The sequence below is a fragment of the Carassius auratus genome, chromosome 18, assembly GCF_003368295.1.
Source record: "Carassius auratus strain Wakin chromosome 18, ASM336829v1, whole genome shotgun sequence".
NCBI classification, from domain to species: Eukaryota; Metazoa; Chordata; class Actinopteri; order Cypriniformes; family Cyprinidae; genus Carassius; species Carassius auratus.
Genome location: NC_039260.1, coordinates 6294728 through 6313983, shown reverse-complemented (window position 1 = coordinate 6313983; position 19256 = coordinate 6294728). Strand labels below are relative to the sequence as shown.

General features: G+C 33.9%; 1 protein-coding gene across 1 annotated transcript; it reads left to right on the top strand.

The window, feature by feature from the left end:
* The first annotated feature begins 2942 nt into the window (after window positions 1-2942).
* LOC113118240 (gigaxonin) lies at window positions 2943-17272 on the top strand. Its single transcript, XM_026287279.1, has 12 exons — window positions 2943-3100; window positions 3205-3390; window positions 4751-4865; window positions 5249-5599; window positions 6776-6996; window positions 7113-7234; window positions 7488-7600; window positions 8204-8356; window positions 8448-8584; window positions 10467-10601; window positions 10701-10810; window positions 16574-17272. The coding sequence occupies exons 2-12, from the start codon at window positions 3206-3208 to the stop codon at window positions 16753-16755; spliced, it is 1824 nt and encodes a 607-aa protein (XP_026143064.1). The 5' UTR covers window positions 2943-3100; window position 3205; the 3' UTR covers window positions 16756-17272.
* The last annotated feature ends 1984 nt before the right edge of the window (window positions 17273-19256 follow it).

Genomic DNA, 19256 nt, shown 5'->3' with positions numbered 1-19256 from the left:
TTATGACCATTGACCACAATTACTATTATTAATAATGTTTAAATCTCCACAAGATACAGTCTGGATCCAGAACACTTGAGAAGAAATGATGCTGACCCTCAGAGGACCCCAGATGATGCGAACCCTGAATCAACAACAGAACTAACAAATATTGCTACAAGTGTGACTGCATCATATAATAATTGCTGTTAATAGTGTTCATCGTCTGGCTGACTATGTCTTGTATTAATTTTTTCTTAAAGATCCTGTCATTCGCGCACAAACTGACAGCCACCACTTATAAGCTACTACTAAATATTGTAGAAACGTAACTTCCTGTAAAGTTGCTTTGTAACTATTTGTATTGTAAAGAGCGCTATACAAATAAACTTGAATTGAATTGAATTGAAATCTGACTGCAAACTCTCCATGTGCACAGCTTCTTCTTCCTCTGAACTTTGACCTTTAGACCTTTTCCACAACTTTTTTAGCACATTTTTTAATATTCTCCTGAATGGGACCTGAAACCACCAGTATTTTTAATTATTTATTAGTTTTCCTATTTTTCCCCCTTGTTAGACCTTGCTCTATATTTAGCCGAAAATTAAATTAAATATTTATTTAATGTGGAGTTTCTTGTCCTATAAATCTTTGACCTGGAAAGACCAGAATTAAGAGGCCAACTAGTGGAAGAGATTCTACACAGAACTGGTTTTGAGAGCCGCAGACATGCAGGGATGGAAAGTACACAGTGTGCCCATTGACTGTACAGACTTCACACCCTTCACAAAGCTTACAGTGCTATAGAACATGAAAAGGCAAGAGGAAAATTGTTGCTTTACACCCTTTTATGGCCTTTTAAGTCTTTTATTCATATGACTTTTGAAAGAAACAAAAAAGTTGAGGGAAAGAGTGGGAATAAGACATGACTCAGCCTTGGTCTCTGTGAGCCTTCAGCACTTACACATTCATAAGCACATACACTGCTACACATCTTTCCTCTGGTTTCAAAAGTCTGCATGTTCCTGTCTTTGAGATATCAAGACACCCACTGCATTAAAGAGTGAATATAAAAGAGAATGATGTTGATGAATATATAGTTAAAGCTTGAAAGAGACAGAATAATCAGGGACAGACAAGATACTTGTGAGAGGCTCAATATAGAAACGGGCATCAAAGACATGCTTTGAAAGATGGATAACCAGACGGAGAAGCTTTTTAAAGATGGATAAAACACTGCAAATTATATATATAAAACGTTTTTTTCTTCTGCTAGACTGAGATTTGTTAACCACGTCTAAAATAACAGTGAATCTGAAATGTTTGTTCTGTGAGCGCCATCTAATGGTGGGAAGTCCTTTAATTTACGTGCCAAAGGACATGACACAGAAGGTCTGGGCCAATTTAATACACTATAAAAGGTTTTATACTTGGGAAAGGGTATATCCTATAGACTCTAATTAAAAGTCTCCTTTTTATATTCCGTTGAAATACACATGAATCACCAGAATTAAAGGGAATAGCTCTAGCCTCTTTATGATAATTGGCACAGCTGATCAGTGCCACAAAAAGGTGTTAAATCACCATATAGCTCTCTCTTAATGAAAGATTAATTCAATCCTCTCCCTCGTCTGACTCATTCACATCTTTGAGGTCACCAGTTCTCATAAATCAACACCTCTCCTCGTTTTTTTCTTCGGCCCGTCAATGCGTCAGTTTAATCTCTTTCTTTTCATGCATAAAGGACAGATTTGTCCACTAGACTTCCCTCTGACAAACCTCTTCTCCCATAATGTTCTGACAGGAAACTGTGATTGATGACACCTTTAATGACTAAGCAACAGAGGGATTTACTGTCTTATAAATGTTTCATTAAAATGCATTACACCTGTGCTGTGCAAGAGTGGCTGTTTCAGAGAAATGAATCTTTACTCTGAAAACTGAAATCAATCAACATGTGACATTTACCTAAAGGGAAATCCCATAAGTATACATTTAAATCTGCAGTACTTTTCATCTTCATGTTAATGCTCTAGTATAGATATTTTTTTATTATTTTACAAAGAAATACTCTTTATATTACTGCTTGTGAAATAATATCTTATTAAACGCACTATTAAAATCATATAGCCTATGAACATTTTCTCTGTTGCATTCATGAGAAACTATCCTATTCTGCATGCTGTGAAAACTTTTGAATTGTGAAAAGTGCTTTATTAATGGGCTACTTCAATGAAATGGCATAAACAAATAGAATAGAACAGAACAACGTATTTAAACACACATGCGTAGGCCTATGATTTGTCTGCATTTGTAAGTGTAAATAAAAAAATAGAAGTTGTAAATAAAACAAAAAAATATTTGAGTATGCTTGTAAAAAAAAAAAAACAGTGTTTCTAGGTCTAATTAAACATTTCACGTTTAATTCAGCGTTTTACTTGCCGTTTCTTTGTACTTGTGACATTTACTAGCATTGTCTGTGTAAAAAAAATGTTCAAAGTAAATCCTACACCGGTTGCGCGCGCAAATGTAACTGACTTTATATCGTTAGGATACTTGTTTGCACCAGACGTTCATTATATCAATAATGAAAACATTTGAAGTAAATTTCTATATGTGGCATTTCAGACATGAATTGTAAATATATCTGATTTGCATGATAACGTTTATCAGTAATCCATACTTAATATATAGGCTATATATATTTTTTTTGTGTGTGTTACACACACTTAACAACACAAAAACAACAGTAAAAAATAATTTTAATGCTATGAACATAGATTATAGTCTTACATATTTATTTACAATTTAAAATTGCCCAATTCAAATGAACTATATAACTAAAAATATAGTGAATATTATTTTATTATTAATTATGTTCCCATATTTTCTATGACTATTTCTTAATACACTTGCGTGTTCTTTTTTTTTTTTTTTTTTTTTTTTTTGAGTGGGGGACTTTTATTATGAAAATGTGATAAGTTCCTGGTGACGTAAGGCAGTGTCACCTCCATGCTAAACTGTTTTTCTGCATTGTGCGTTGCTCTGACACAGACTACTGATTATGAGCAGCTGAAGTTACAGCGAACATCAAGAAGAACTTTATTTCAAGAACACTGAAGTGGGTTTGAATGATTTAAATCTGTGATTCTGTTTATATAATCCAAGCATGAACCATGTTGTTGTTGTTGTGTTGATGGATCACCTGTTTGTCTGTTCTAACAGCATGTCTAAAGCAGCTGGAGCTGATGCTGGATCAGTGGTGTCAGACCCTCAACACTCCCAAAAGCTTCTAAGGGTCCTTCAGTCTTTAAGACAAGATGATTGTTTTCAAGATGCAGTGCTGGTTTTGGATGGTGAAGAGATTCCTGTTCAGAAAAACATTCTGGCTGCTGCTAGTCCATACATCAGGTATGAGAATAAGCTTGAAACTAGGATACATTTGCATGAAACGAGATCAGATCAGTAAAGCTGGTTTGTGTGCTCCGACATGCAGCCAGACCCTTGAGCAATGTGTCATAAGGGCGTGCCAAACAGCCCCACCTTTCCTGATACTTGGGTCTGTTAAAGGAATAGTTCACCCAGAAAACAATTAAGTCATTTACACACCCTCAACTACTGTATCAGCTCATGAGACTTCTGCAAGATACAGGGAAAACAGGGAATTGTAATGAATGTCCTAATCAGTTTCTTATGCACTGACAATGCGTTGTGACTGAAAGCCTCAAAAAGGAAACCAAATAAAAAAAAATGTTTATGGATGCTCTGATATTTTTTATGCTCTGAATAAACGTAAACCACTGAAAAAGTCATTACTTAAAATAAACACTAACTGAAATAAAGTAAAATATTACAAAAAGTTAAGCATATTTTGTTTTAGTTAGTTCATAGAACAATGTTTCTTATTTTAAAGTACAAAAATGACTAAAACTAAATAAAAACTATAGTAAAACAATCAAATAAAACCTAAAAAACTATATAGACATTTAAACAGATTATAAAAAAAAGAAAATTATAAAACACAAAATTACTTAAACTGTAACCAAAATCAAAACAGAAAATGTAAAAATAAAATCGAATTCAAAATATTAACAAAAACTATCATAGTATATCAAATATTATATTCTATGAACTGTGAGACTCATAAACTATTCGATTCATGGACTTTTTATTTGAAGCAAATCTTTTAAAAGAAACGGATCAGACTAAATTGCTTTTCAAATTCAGTTTACTGATTCACTCATCCGTGGTCTCAACTGTTATTCAAAAAAGTTCACTGATAATTCAATAATTCACACATTTGCTTAATATTCAAGTTTTCACGTTAAGCAAAAGCAAACAGAAAACTGATATTTTGATGCCATTGTTATCTGGTGAGGAATTTCTTCACACACTATAATCTAAGTCTATTCGATTGAATCACTGCAATGAAAGGGGAGTATAAGATGGAAACATTGTATCAAGGTCCTTTTGCCCTTATTGGCCCAACTCAACTACACAAACTCCAAAAGTCCAGCACTTTTTAGTCAATTGAGGATTCTGTTACAAAAGTAACATAATGTAAAAAAGACAAAGAAAAGGTATGTAATACTCCAGTGTAAAAACCCTTACCACCAAACAGATCCTTGCACATCTTGAATCAGCTGAAACTGAAAATCTCATATTTGTAGAACTTTTGTAGTGCATTTTATATAACAAATCTCCAAGTTATTAGGTCGGTCTTTTATTAGCTCACAGCAAATGAGAAATTCATGTTACTTCATGTTTCCAGGACCAAATTAAATTACAACCCACAAAAGGAGGATGGATCTGTATACAAAATCGACTTGCAAGGGATCTCTGTCACGACCATGAGGCAGATACTGGACTACATTTTCAGTGGAGAGGTAATTACATTACATACAAACACTACATGGAAATGTTTCCCTCAGTTATAGAAAAATTGACTTTTAAAATGATAGTTTTCAAGCCCTGAAAAGTGATAAAAATATTTGTAATTTAAAAATAAAGCATTTAATTGCAGATTTCTGATTTGTGAGTGCCATCTTATAAAATGATTTTTTATCCATCACAATTAATTCCGGTATAATCAATCATAATATCAAAGGCTATGGACAAGTAATGGACATTAAATGATCAAAATGAGAAAAAAAGGTATATGGATTATGAATGTGTGTCACAAACTATCGGGTTTCCATTGTCATAATTACAGTGCTTTTATAGCTGACTGCTTGGTAAAAACTGTTCTCTATGACGCTCTGATTTCTAGATTACACTGAGTGAAGACACCATCCAGGACACCGTCCAGGCTGCTGATCTTCTGCTCCTCACTGATCTCAAATCTCTGTGCTGTCAGTTTCTGGAGAGCTGCATCACTGCAGAGAACTGCATCGGTATTCGGGTCTTCTCTTTGCATTACTGCCTGAACCACGTCTACCACGTGGCCACTGAGTACCTGCAGACGCACTTTCGTGACGTGGCTAATACAGAAGAGTTCCTGGAGCAGCCGCCCGATCGCCTGTGTGAACTGCTGTCCATGGAGAAGCTCAACGTGGGGAATGAAAAGCATGTTCTGGAGGCTGTGGTCCGCTGGATCGGCCATGACACTGAAGCTCGGCGAGTGAGTGGAACTAGTGTTTTGGAAGGGTTCCACATTCAGAGGCATACGAAAACATAAACAGCTCTTGAATTATTTTTGTTAATCATAATTATTTAACCTAGGGTTACTATTTCGAAATAAACATTGACAAAGTAAAATAGAATATTTTTTTTTTTTTAAGACGTAAACTTATTTAACTTCTCATTTTGTTTTGTTTAACTTTAGGTACTAAAATGACTAAAACTAAACCAAAACAAATTAATAAAAATGACTAAAAATTATGTTTTTTTAAATTAATGTTAAAACTGAAAAATAAAATCTAAATAAAAATATTATTAGTAATTATATATAAAATAAACGTATAATACTACATGTTCATATTAAATAAATACAACTATTCAAATGTTCAGGGTAAGTTAGATTTTAAACTTTTTTTTTTTATGCTTACCAAAGCTGTTTTATAATAAAAGACTGTAAAAACAGTACTGTTGTGAAGTATTTTTACATTTACATTTTTTAAGCATTATTTGGAAAACAAATCTTTCTTAACATTATACATTTCTTTACTGTCACTTTTGATCATTTATATTACCGCTCAAAAAATTTGTATGTGTTTTGAAACTTTTGTAATGTAATTTATTTATTTATTTTTTAAGACGTTTCTCTGCTCACCAAGCAAGCATTTTTTTTAATCCAAAATACAGCAAAAAACTGTAAAACCTTGAAATACTGTTTAAAAAAAACTGTTTTCTATTTAAATATATTTTTAAATGTAATATATTCCTGTGATTTCAACGCTGAATTTTTACATTTTTGTGACACTGAAGACTAATGATGTAATGAAGTAATGATTCTGAAAATATAGCTTTAACACTGGAATAAATTACATTTAGCACATATTCAGATAGAACGCAGTTATTTTAAACAGTAAAAATATTTCAGAATTACTGCTTTTGCTGTATTTTGTATCAAATAAATGCATGCTAGGTGAACAGAAGAGGATTCTTAAAAAAAAAATGTTTATTAAAAATCTTACTGTTCAAAAACCTTTGACTGGTAGCATCCATGTTGAATAAAACTATTAATTTCTGTCATACCAAAGCTTACTCCAAACTTCAGAACAGTTTGTTATTTATTAATATTAGTTTGAGCTGATATTCACATCAGTCCTTTTTAAATGGGATACCTTTCTTCCAGGTCCATATGAAAGAGGTGATGTCTGCCGTGTGGGTTCAAGGCCTGGACCAGAGCTACCTCCAGGAACAGATGCTCGGAGAGTCCCTGATGAGGGAGGTGATACGGAATTATTGTATGGAGTCTCTGGGAGGAGCAGTGAAGCAGGGGGAGGCGCTGCTCGCTGCGTTTAAACCCCGCGGCTACTCTGAGTGCATCGTCACTGTGGGGGGTGAGGAGAGGAAGTGAGTATAAACACGCATAACATAAAATTAACTTAATAATGCAAGATTAGATTTTACTTTTTTTTTTCTTTTTTTTTTATTATGTTGCCCTGAATTCCTGCATGTTTCCAATGCAGCTCTCGGAGGCCCACGGCAGCAGCGCGATGCATGTGTCCGCTTTATGACCCAAACAGGCAACTCTGGATAGAACTGAAGCCAATGAATGAGAGGCGTGTTGGCCACGGGGTTGTGTCTGCAGGTTTGTATTCTCTCAGTGTTCAGTTAAGATGCTGATGTTTAATGAGGTTTAGTACATCCATGCTCTCCTGAGCATCTGCAAAAATCAATTGAATCTGTTAATGGATTTAAATATTTTAAACTACTTTTGATTTACAATTACAGAGACTGACTTGTTGGGCATAGTTCATCCTGAGGATTATTGGGCTTCTGTGTGTTCTGTTATTGTTTAATGACTGAACCGTAATTAACTGCTAATCGGTTTGTCCAATCAGAGGGGTACCTGTTTGTAGTAGGAGGAATGAATGAGAATAAAACTGTCTTGAGCAGTGGAGAGAAATTTGACCCAGAGACCAACACCTGGACCCAAATCCCACCGATGATGCAGGTATTCCTCTTTCCTCGTAGTACGTAAGAACATATTGTCATTATCGAGTTGTTTGTGGGCTGTCTGAATGAATGTGATTTTGAAATTTAATGTATATGCAAAATCAGAAGCAAGAATGCATATTTAATTTCTGAACATGTAAAGCTTTGTGAATTACGTAAGTGATCAAAAAGATATCAAATTATTGATTGTAGTCATCTAATAGCTAATGTTAATTATAAAAACAATATATTATAAGCTTTTTGCAACATATTTAAATACAGAAGGTTATATAAAATATATTTCTATGTGGAAAAGTTGACGTTTTCTTGGGAATTTTTTTTTTCTCATTTGCAAGTCACTTTAAATAAAACCGTCTTCAAAGCGAATTAATGTAAATAGGGAAATTTGAATGGCAATGCTACTGTTAGACTAAATTAACCATCATAGTTAAAGATTATTGATATTTAGACATAACATTTGGTATAAAGGAGCTTGTTTATTGATTTTGATTGTATGAAAGTGGTAGATACTGTACTGTATAATCTCATCTTTATAGTGCAGATCTTACAGTAGCCACCAGGTGTCAGTTTTGTAATGTTGTATTTTTTTGCATCTGTCCAGGCCAGACAGCACTTTGCCATTGCAGAGTTGGATGGTATGATCTATGTTTTGGGTGGAGAGAATGAAGACACTGAGGTCCTCCTCACGATGGAGGTGTTTGACCCCCATTGCAGTGTTTGGAGAACACAACCAAAAATGACCACAGTGCGCAAAGTGAGGTTTAGCTCTTTTTTTATTGGTCAAATCTGTGCACTTTCATTGCAATACTCTCATGCTTCTCACACTTCGTGTCTCTATTTTTCAGTTCGGTTGCTGTGCCACCATGAAAAAGAGACTGTATGTGATGGGCGGAGGATCGTATGGGAAGATTTACGACTCTGTGGAGTGCTATGACCCCAAAACCCAGCAGTGGACAACGGTCTGCCCTCTTAAGGAAAGGAGGTAAAGTGTGCAAAAGGACGTTTATTCATTTAGCAGACAATTCTATTCAAAGCAATGTACAAACACTCACCTAATGGCTTGTTCCGTTCACAATCAATGAGTTAAGTAAATAGTTTACCCAAAAAAACTTACTCACTTTCATACCATCTAACATGTAGATGAGTTTGTTTCCTCATCGGAACAGATTTTTAGCATTTACATCATTTGCTCACCAATGGTTCCTCTGCAGTGAATGGGTGCCATCGGAATAAAAGTCCAAACAGCTAATAAAAACACTTCAAATAATTGAATTCCTCAAGATGCATGCTTGTAATAAATAAATCCATCATTAAGAGGTTTTTAATGTCAAACCATTGCTACAGGCTAAAATGCGAGTCCTCTAACTATAATATTGCTTTCTCCAAGTCATTTCATTTGAATCAGGAGAGAAATATGCACATATAATTCACAGTTTAAAGAAAAAAACACCTTAATGGTGGATTTGTGTCTTCAACGCACAGCTTTCCACTTCATAAGATATTGACTGATGGACTGAATACTTGTGGATTATTGTGATGATTTATCAGCTGTTTGGACTTTCAATTTGACGGCACCCATTCACTGCAAAGGATCCACTGAAATCTGTTCCGATGAAGAAACAAACTCGTCTACATCTTGGATGGCCCGAGGGAGAGTAAATATCCAGCAATGTTTATTTTAGGGTGAACAATCCCTTTAAATAGACTTTAAGCAAACTGTTTGCAGTGGAGGGACACAGGCCAACATTTTTGTGTAAGGGTTTGTATTTTTATATAACTTAATAAATGGGTCAGTGTGCTCTTGCAATTTGTATCATAACATTTTACCTTTAAAAGATGGTGATATAATTTTATTACATTTATGTAACCAGGTTTTCACTGAATAGGTGTGAAAGAGGCTACATTATTATTTGATAATGGGAAACAGCAGAAACGTCATTCAGCATAACTTGGCCCTATGCATTCATACCGGACACTCAAAGCGGCATGCTCTTTGTAGATGTGAATTAAGAGAATGTTGTTTCACATCCTGCCTATGACGCAGGGAAATGTCAAAAGTTAAACAGATTACATTTTAAGGCAAAGGCAGCACATCTTCATAAGGGTCTAACAGCTATGAGAACTGAACCACACCCTGCGATCTGTGATGTCTTACAGATGTGTCTTTAGAGCAATAGTAGTCAAGGGACCTATCAGTCTAACCCATGTAACTGGAAACAATTGATCACCATCTGGAGCAACATAAATAGTCATTTTTGTTGGTGTGCTTGTCTTGTATGGAGTATAATTTTGTCCATAGCTCTGTTACACAATCTAATGAGCTGCTTGGCTGCCTACTGCCTTCTAAGGCAGCATCCTAAATGCCATGAAACCTCATAAGTATTTTATTTGAGACACTTTGCATCGGTACTAACTACTGACACCAATAGCACTTTGCACAGTAGACTTGACTCCTCGCAATTGGTTTCAAAACCTTAGTCAGTGTAGCACCATCATTTTTGACAAGAATGAAACTGAGGCTGTGAGGTAGAGAAGTACAGTGCATGATAGAAAACATTGCAATGATGTTTCACTGGATTATTGTTTTTACAGTATTTGTAATGTAAATGTAATATTTATGTAATTTACTTTATATTTTTAATTGGAAAAAAACAGCAATATAGTAGATATCTTGCTAGGTATTATTTGCATTTCAAAATTATTAAATGAAGAGTGCTAGAGACTAGTTTATTTGTATCTGAAGCCTAAATCTACAAGTACTCTGCATTACCAGCAATTTTCTAAATGACAAAATGATTGTGATTTATGCATTGTTCCTTGACAAGAATGCGGCTGCATAATTTCACACTTTTTTTTTTTCTCAGGTTTGGTGCAGTGGCATGTGGCATTGGACAGGAGCTCTATGTATTTGGTGGTGTGAGGAACCGAGATGCTGACAATCCGGAGTCCAGTCAGATGACCATCTGCAAGTCTGAGTTCTTCCATGATGAACTGAAAAGGTGAGCTCTTCAAAGCAACACTCGTACAATACTAGAGTGATTAAATAAAGAGTACGAGAGGGAGACTAGAGACATGCATGTCTTTTCCTTTTATCTCAGGTGGGTGGACTTAGATGACCAGACCCTCTGCAGACATGCCACATCGTCTTTTGTTTATGGAGCTGTTCCCATTGGTGCCAGTATATATGTGATTGGAGAACTTGACACTGGTAAGCTGATAAGTTCTTATAATCGCACTTTATCCTCTGTCTAGGAACGTCTTTTTATACGTATATCTTCAAATTTTGTCCTTGAGAAGGTAAAAAAAAAATGTGCTATGATAACTTATACATTCTAGCTACAACGAAGGCATATTTTAACTTTTTTTAGGGCTCAAGCCTGGAGGGCGAGAGCCCTATTGTTTTCCTTAGGATTATTATTATTTTTTTTTTTTTCTTTATTCTTCTAATTTTTTTCCAAGGTTTCGGGGGCTTTTGGGGTCCTTAACATACTCAAAAACTCTTGAAAATTGGCACACACCTTGGAACCTGCGGCAGAGTCTGATACACGGGCGTGGCACAGGGGCTCTACAGCGCCCCCTGTAGTACTGAGGGCCATATATCATGCATACTTGCACGTATACATATGAAACTTGGTACATATATATAACTCATCAAACCAAACAACTTTCACACTGCATGTCATAAGCTCCGCCCAACAGGAAGTTGGCTATTTAGGGTTTTATGAAAAACACATGCTCTGGAATTTGATATACTCCTCTGAGGAACTCCACCCGTTCACCACAAAACTCGGTGAACACGATCTCAAGACATTGGGGATGCTAAATTGCGAAGAGATTTTTGATATTTCGAACGGTTTGCCCGTGGCGAGACGTTGAAATTATGGCGAGAAATGAGAAACAGGAAATGTCTAATAACATCCACATACATTTCCTGAATTTGATCAAACTTAATTTGTTTGTTCGTTGTATGATACCGATCGTATATATGTGACTATTAGGAGTCAAAGTTATAGCGCCACCAACTGGCAGCAGGAAGTGAATCATTTTCAAAATGCTTTGAATTCAGCATCTTATTTTTACTTGATTTGCTTCAAACTTCATCAGAATAATGACAAAACACGGCCGAAGAAAATCTGTTGTGGGGATATTGATATCTAATATAGTGTTGCCATGGCAACGTGTCAAACTTGAATGTTCTGTTCTGGTGATTTTTAGGCAGACAACAAGCTCAGATTTACATGAAACTCGAAACAGATATCAGTATTAAAGATAGCTAAACCATGGCAAAAGCTTTGAAAAGGGCGTGGAAGAGGCACTCTATAGCGCCACCTTTTGTCAAAAGTGGGGGGGTTAGTTTTAGCTACAGACACCAAACTTGGTACATAAATTGTTCTTATCGAGACGGACAACTTTCTAATTCACAGTCATAAGCTACGATCAACAGGAAGTCGGCTATTTTGATTTGAATGTGTATTTTTGAGATTTTACAGTTGTAAAATTAATGAATACTCCTCACAGGGGAAGTACACTATACACACAAAACTTTGTCTACATGAAGAAAAAACATCGAGGAACTTAAATTGCGAACAGATTTTGGTTAGCTTGAACGGTTTTGTCGTGGTGATTTTTTGAAATGACAGTAAAAAGTGAAACATTAATCGTCTTCTATTTTTAAATTGCAGCTTCCAAACCTTTAAAAAACATTTTTCATTTAGAAAACCAGTGATTCTGAGGAAATATGCATAGTTTCATGACTTTACAACACTGTATGATTAAAAGAAAATTAAAAAACTGTCAGACATCTGATCTCACTCTGTCACTCTGTTTGAGGAATGTATGAGTGCTGACTGTGTGTGTGTGTGAGTGTGAGTGGGGGAGGGGTGTGAGCTGAGTGGCAGACAGACAGAGAGAGAGAGAGAGAGAGACTTAAACATCTCTTTAATCACCAGAAAAAAAAAACTGTTTTTTAAATTGTTATTTTTTTGTTGTTGTTGCTAATTGTGCTGTTTTCATTACAGCTTAAGAAATATCTTAGGCCTTATCCTTTTCTGACAGTTTCAGGGATTAAAAAAAATCCTAAAAAACCTTATTTGTGCTGCAAATAATAATTTCAAACTCATTTGATACTGACCTCTGACACCCTGTGACATGACATTTATTTGAATTTAAATAATCTCAAGGATGTAACAGTAAAACTGTTCAGCTCACAGATGAAGACTAAGCTGTAATGCAAGCAGAACTATTTCACAAATGCTTATAGGTTAATGAAATCATAACAAAACACTTTTAAATTATTTAAGGATTTGGTAACACTTTAAAATAATGTCTCAATTGTTAACATTAGTAAATGCATTGGTAACACTTCATAATAGCTGCAATTCTATGCTAAGCATTAGTAAATAGTCAGTTCATGCTTTATATAGCCTTCTCCCAAAATTAATATTTTAGTAAGCATTTTATAAATACAGCTATAATTAAATTGTTCATGGTTTATATGCACATTTATTTTGAGGAGATTAAAGGCTGTAATCTTCCTAAAAAAATGTAAAATAAAAAATAAAATAAATAAAATAAACAAACACAGAACTCATAAATATTTATTTCAAGATGCAATAAAAGAAAACTGTACACTAGAATTTTTATATATATATATATATATATATATATATATATATATATATACACACACACACACAATTGCATAAGTTTATATTGAAAATTTTTTATCAAGTGTACAGCTAATAATAGTAATAATAATAATGCATTTTATTTAGTTTTAGCTACAGACACCAAACTTGGTACATAAATTGTTCTTATCAAGACGGACAACTTTCTAATTCACAGTCATAAGCTACAACCAACAGGAAGTCCGCTATTTTGATTTGAATATGGATTTTTGGGAAGATTATTTTGTGAATTAATGAATACTCCTCACAGGGGAAGTACACTATACACACCAAACTTTGTCTACATGAAGAAAAAACATTGAGGAACTTAAATTGCGAACAGATTTTGGTTAGCTTGAACTGTTTTGTCGTGGTGATTTTTTGAAATGACAGTAAAAAGGGAAACATTAATTGTCTTGTATGTTTAAATTGCAGCTTCCAAACACTTCAAAGCATTTGTTCATACAGAGATCAAATCATTCTGAGGAAATATGCATAGTTTCACGACTTTACAACACTGTATGGATAAAAGAAAATGTGAAAACTATCAGACTTCTCAACTGACATGATCTCACTCTGGCCACTCTGTCTGTGTGAGGAAAGGGAGGGGGAGAGGGAGGGGGAGTGTGAGGGGGTTGGTGACTGTGAATTTTTGGTGATTGACAGTGTGTGTGGATTGTAGGGAGGGGCTGTCTGGCAGAGAGAGAGAGAGAGAGAGAGAGAGAGAGAGAGAGAGAGAGAGAGACCTAATCATCCCTTTAATAATCAGGAAAAAAAATCTGTATTTTAAATTGTTATTGTTTTTGTTGTTGCTAATGGTGGCGTTTTTTTCCTTTCATTACAGGTTAAGAAATCTCTTAGGCCTTATCCTTTTCTGACAGTTTTAGGGATTTAAAAACATCCTAATAATCCTTATTTGTGCTGCAAATAATAATTTCAAACTCATTTGATACTGACCTATGACATTCTGTGACATGACATTTATTAATCTCATGGATGTAACAGTAAAACTCTTCAACTGACAGATAAAGCTGCAATGCAAGCAAAACTATTTCACAAATGCTTATAGGTAATTAAAATCATTACAAAACACTAATAAAATATTTAAGGATTTGGTAACACTGTAAAATAATGTCTAATTTGTTAACATTAGTAAATGCATTGGTAACACTTTATAATAACTGCACTCATTAGCTAAGCATTAGTAAATAGTTCATGATTATAAATCCTTTTCCCTTAATAATAGTCATTATTAAGCAGTAATACATCTATAAATAAATTGTTCTTGGTTTAATTAAAAGCACATATATTACAAAGGAGATTAAAGTCTCAGTTGTCTCATAAAATAAATAAATAAACCCAACCCAGTTTGATTCAGAATTCAGAAATATTTATTTCAATATGCAATAAAAGGAAACTGTACACTTAAATAGCTTTTGAGCGATTCTTGAAGGATTAGCATCACCTCCTCTTGTACGATGGTTTGAGGAATATATCTTCCAGATAGTACCACCACTCCCTATATGCAGAGTATGCAGTCTTCGTAGGGCACCAACTCCCAGAGGGGGCACCATCCCAGTTGCTCAAAAAAAAAAAAAAAAAAAAAAAAAAAAAAAACATGCGCCATTCTCCCATCCGCGCTCGCGACCGCTCACACCTCATGTTTGCGGCTGAATATTCGTAATTGATGGATGGACATCTATGCCTGGGTATAGGACATCAGCAATCCGACACAGAGAAAAGAAAACTAAAAAAAAAAAAAAAAAAAGGCATAAAGCTGTCTTGACATTGGACATTCAAGAGTCTCAAATTTAGGGACAGTCTCTAAAGTTACATGTGATATTGTTATACACTTTTCTAACGTCAGTAGCATTTGAAGAGAATTACTTACAAAAACAACTGTAATTGTTCATCTAGGTGACAGCTATAATGCACAATTAATTTGAATGTTTGATATTTATTACAACAAACTGTAAGTCATATGTAAATTTGCTACTTTTTCACATGGGCTCAAATGCATATTTGAAGCTCAATAGCATTTGAGAAGAAAGACTTGCAGTCACAAAACAATTGTAATGTGTTCATATAGGTGTCAGCTATAATGCACACCTTATACATTTTTTATAAATATAAAAATAATATGTTACTAAAGTTATATATATTGTTCTGTGTATGTGATTTCAAAGTCTAGATTGGTCGGATTAACCCTTTAACTGCCGCATTCCTTAAAACTTGATTGTCAGAGGGTTACTGTAAATGCTTATGCCCGCTGGGCACAGTTTTCCCGATGCCACCGGGGTGGCGTTGCACTGATGGCTTGAGCCCGACATCGCTGCTTGCAGCTATATTTTTTTTTTGTTTTTTTAAATTTTGAGGACCAAGGCAGCAGCTCATTTGAAAAACAATGAATAGTTAATATTAAGCTACTATGTTGATTAAGTAGTTAAGTACATTAACAACAAAACTTCATTTAAAGTCATTAAAAGGGGTATATATTGAAATATTTTTTTTTATAATATAAGGTCAAATGTAATATAAGATATTTTGAAGGCTTATTATAATAAGCTTAATGAAAAAAAAATGTTATGTGAAAATGTTAACTGAAATGAAGTTTCAAATAGTTTAAGGAATCTTTCTCATTTTCATCTAGTTTAACTTTATGTATGAAAAGAGCTAAAACCAAAACAAAAATTTATGTACATTTCTAACGTAAATATTTATAAAATAATTAATAATAAAATTGCACAACAAAATTCCTAAAACAAAATGAAATTAAATTGAAAATGGAAGATCTCAAAATAAAAACCTCAATTATACCTCAGTGATACTAAAAAAAAAACACACTAAATTATGAAATATGTATCAGAACAATCTGACAATTATTTAACTCTCAAAATTGATGATAATCTCAATTAGGGGGTTTAAATCCAGCACTTATTACACCTACACCACAAATTACTGTATATAATACACATTTAAATTTAAACCATTTTATAACTGGATCCAAAACAGTTATAAACAACCATATTTAAGTATTACAATAATATAAATATATATTTCACTACAAAAATGCCACTAAAAGGGTTCGATTTCTGGGAATACTACACAATGGTAAGTTTAATGAAAAAAATATTTTGGTGACCAGTTTATTGATCCATACGGTTTCGATTGAACAGATTTACTAAAATAAACCAGATGGTCATTTTGGAATACTGTACACATAATACAACATGACAAGCTGTTTGTGTAGAGCAGAGGATACAATACTCACTGCATAATATATATTTCTTTATGTTTGTCTCTAGGCACCAGTTTTGACTATGTGCGGGAGTTTCGCAGAAGCACAGGCACCTGGCACTCCACCAGGCCCCTCATGCCCTCTGATCTGAGTAAGACGTGCTGTGCCGCCCTACGCATCGCTAACTGTAAGCTGTTCCGCCTGCAGCTCCATCAGGGACAGTTCCGGATCCGGGTTCAATCCACATAAACAACCCGCGTCCTCACCGCTGGCTTTGTCACTCCTCCGTCATCTGCTGGTTTGGAGGACTATGCAGAGGATTGTGGGATTATATTGGCAACAGCAGAGGTTTGGTTATAATTTGGGAGAGCTTGAATGAATTGTCCTGTTTTTTGTGTTTGATGCCTTTCTTAGAGGATGAATTGTACATCTTTTATTTTTTTGGTTCTTTTTTTTTTTTACCAGTCAAAGGAAATGCTGTTACATGGTACCTGCTCACTATTTACATGCTTTATATGAACCGATTTCATCTAGCTGTTGTTGCAGCTTATTTGAAGCTAACACTTTTGAAAATTGGTGAAGGAGGTCGAAATTGCCTATTTTATACAATAGTTAAGTCTTAAATGTGGGTTAATTCAGTAAGGGAACAAATCAAGAACTAATCAGGGCTAGTGCTATGTTCAAATCAAGCAGAATTATGTTGCTAATGCAAGTGTCTGCCTAGCTGCTGTACAATTAAAGTTGAAGTGACGTTAGATTATTGAAATGATTTAAAATGTCATCTCATTGCTTTTTTTGCTGATAATTAAGCTTGAATTTAAAATTTGCAGTTATATATGTATATATTTATAATTTTAAATATAATAATAATAATAATAATATTAATTATTATTATTATTATTATTATTATTATTAAGTATATAATACACACAATAAAATATTAGTATTTTATATCATAATGTATATAATACTATATAAAAAATCAATAAAAACTGTAAATTATAATTTTTTTATTATAATTTTAAGTGCATATATATATATATATATATATATATATATATATATATATATATACATGAGCACTTAAAATTATAATTTAAAAAAAAGTTTATTTTAAGTGCTTTTATATATATATATATATATATATATATATATATATATATATATATATATATATATATATATATATATATATACACTTGTTAAACTTTGCTAATGATTACATTCTGCCTTACGAGATACAAATAAAATAAAATATCAGCATTTCATTTATGGGAGAAAAAAAGCCGGTTAAAGCCCAGCTGTGGGACTGTTTGTATTGAATTTGGATAACTGGACCTGCTCTTGTTCTGAAAAAAGGACCTTATCGAATTAAGCTGTTTTACTATTAAATGGGTTTAATTCACTTTTAATTAGTCTCTACAGTTAACTTTGGGAGTCTTTGTTAATAGTTAAAAAAATATATCTTTTCTGATTAGAGGAACACTGGTTTGGGAGTCTTTGTTAATAGTTAAAAAAAAAGATGGGTTTTCTGATTGGAGGAACACTGGTTTACATCTTAGTTTAAACTAATACATATGCATTGTATTGTCAAAGTTGAAACCGAAAATGGTGGATATTTGCATATTTCATGTGTTACTGGCTGCGTGATGGTCTGCCCGTATTAACTGATCAAATTTTGCTGTTGGTCTCGTATCCAGGGACTCAAAACACCACAGCATGTCAGAAATAGATGCAAGTTGCTGGTCTCACCCTTATGTGGCAAGATGTATTTTGTGAATGACCTCTGAACTGGCTTTCCTGTCAGTGTGGACGGTTTTGGCATCTGGTGACCCCATTTGTTCTGTGCATGATTCAGCTGCTGCTGTCTGTTCTAATTGAAGGGACAAACACTGCATATTCACCACCATGGAAATGCAATCCAATAGCAAGAATAAATACCACACTTTCATACACAAGACACTAGCATTTGTGTAAATTGGCTCAAGCTATGAAAATGTGGTGGTGGTGGTGGGGGGGGGGGTTTCAGGACCAATTTGTGGTGTTTAGACCAATGCACTGGTCACTAGATTGAAGATGTGCACTATCCAAGGACTGTGTAAATTGTAATTTCTGTATCACCACAAAATGTGCTGTTTTTATTGAAGTTGAAATACTGTCAAAATGCAGAGTATACCAACTATGCGTGATATGTAATGTGTGTTCCTCGCCAAGACTTTACACACAATACATGCTCATGAAAATGATCAACACACTCACTTTACTATAAACATTGTCATGACTCCATTTGCACACAACACTAAAACACTTGGTGTCTGCCAGAACATTGTGATTAATAAATGTAGCACATAATGTTTATATGATACTATTGGGACATTTTCACTGTGGAATTCTCATTCCTTGTTTGTGATGTTTTGGAGTGCAATTCAGGCTAAGATTTGCCTCTAAGGTAATCTCGAAATCTGCCTCGTAATAAAATCTCATGCAGAAGTCAGTGGTGTGTTTTATGTGGTTATTATAATATGCATGAAACGAAAGGAAAATTAAAAACTGTTTCTTTCAAAACATTTAAGATCATGAGAATAGTGCCAGATCATTTAATAAAATAAATCAAATCTCACTAAATGCTATGTTTCATATAGAATTTTACATAATGTATTATTAAAATAATCGTCATTTTAAATTATTTTATATATTTATATAATAAAGCAATGATTAATCGCATCCAAACTAAAAGTTTTTGTTTATAT

Bases quoted from the DNA above. Each gene is read 5' to 3' on its own strand.
- LOC113118240 (XM_026287279.1), top strand. From the start codon at position 3,206: ATGTCTAAAGCAGCTGGAGCTGATGCTGGATCAGTGGTGTCAGACCCT. The intron at 5,600-6,775 runs GTGAGTGGAACT...CCTTTCTTCCAG, and splicing joins ATGACACTGAAGCTCGGCGA to GTCCATATGAAAGAGGTGAT. The intron at 10,602-10,700 runs GTGAGCTCTTCA...CTTTTATCTCAG, and splicing joins TTCCATGATGAACTGAAAAG to GTGGGTGGACTTAGATGACC.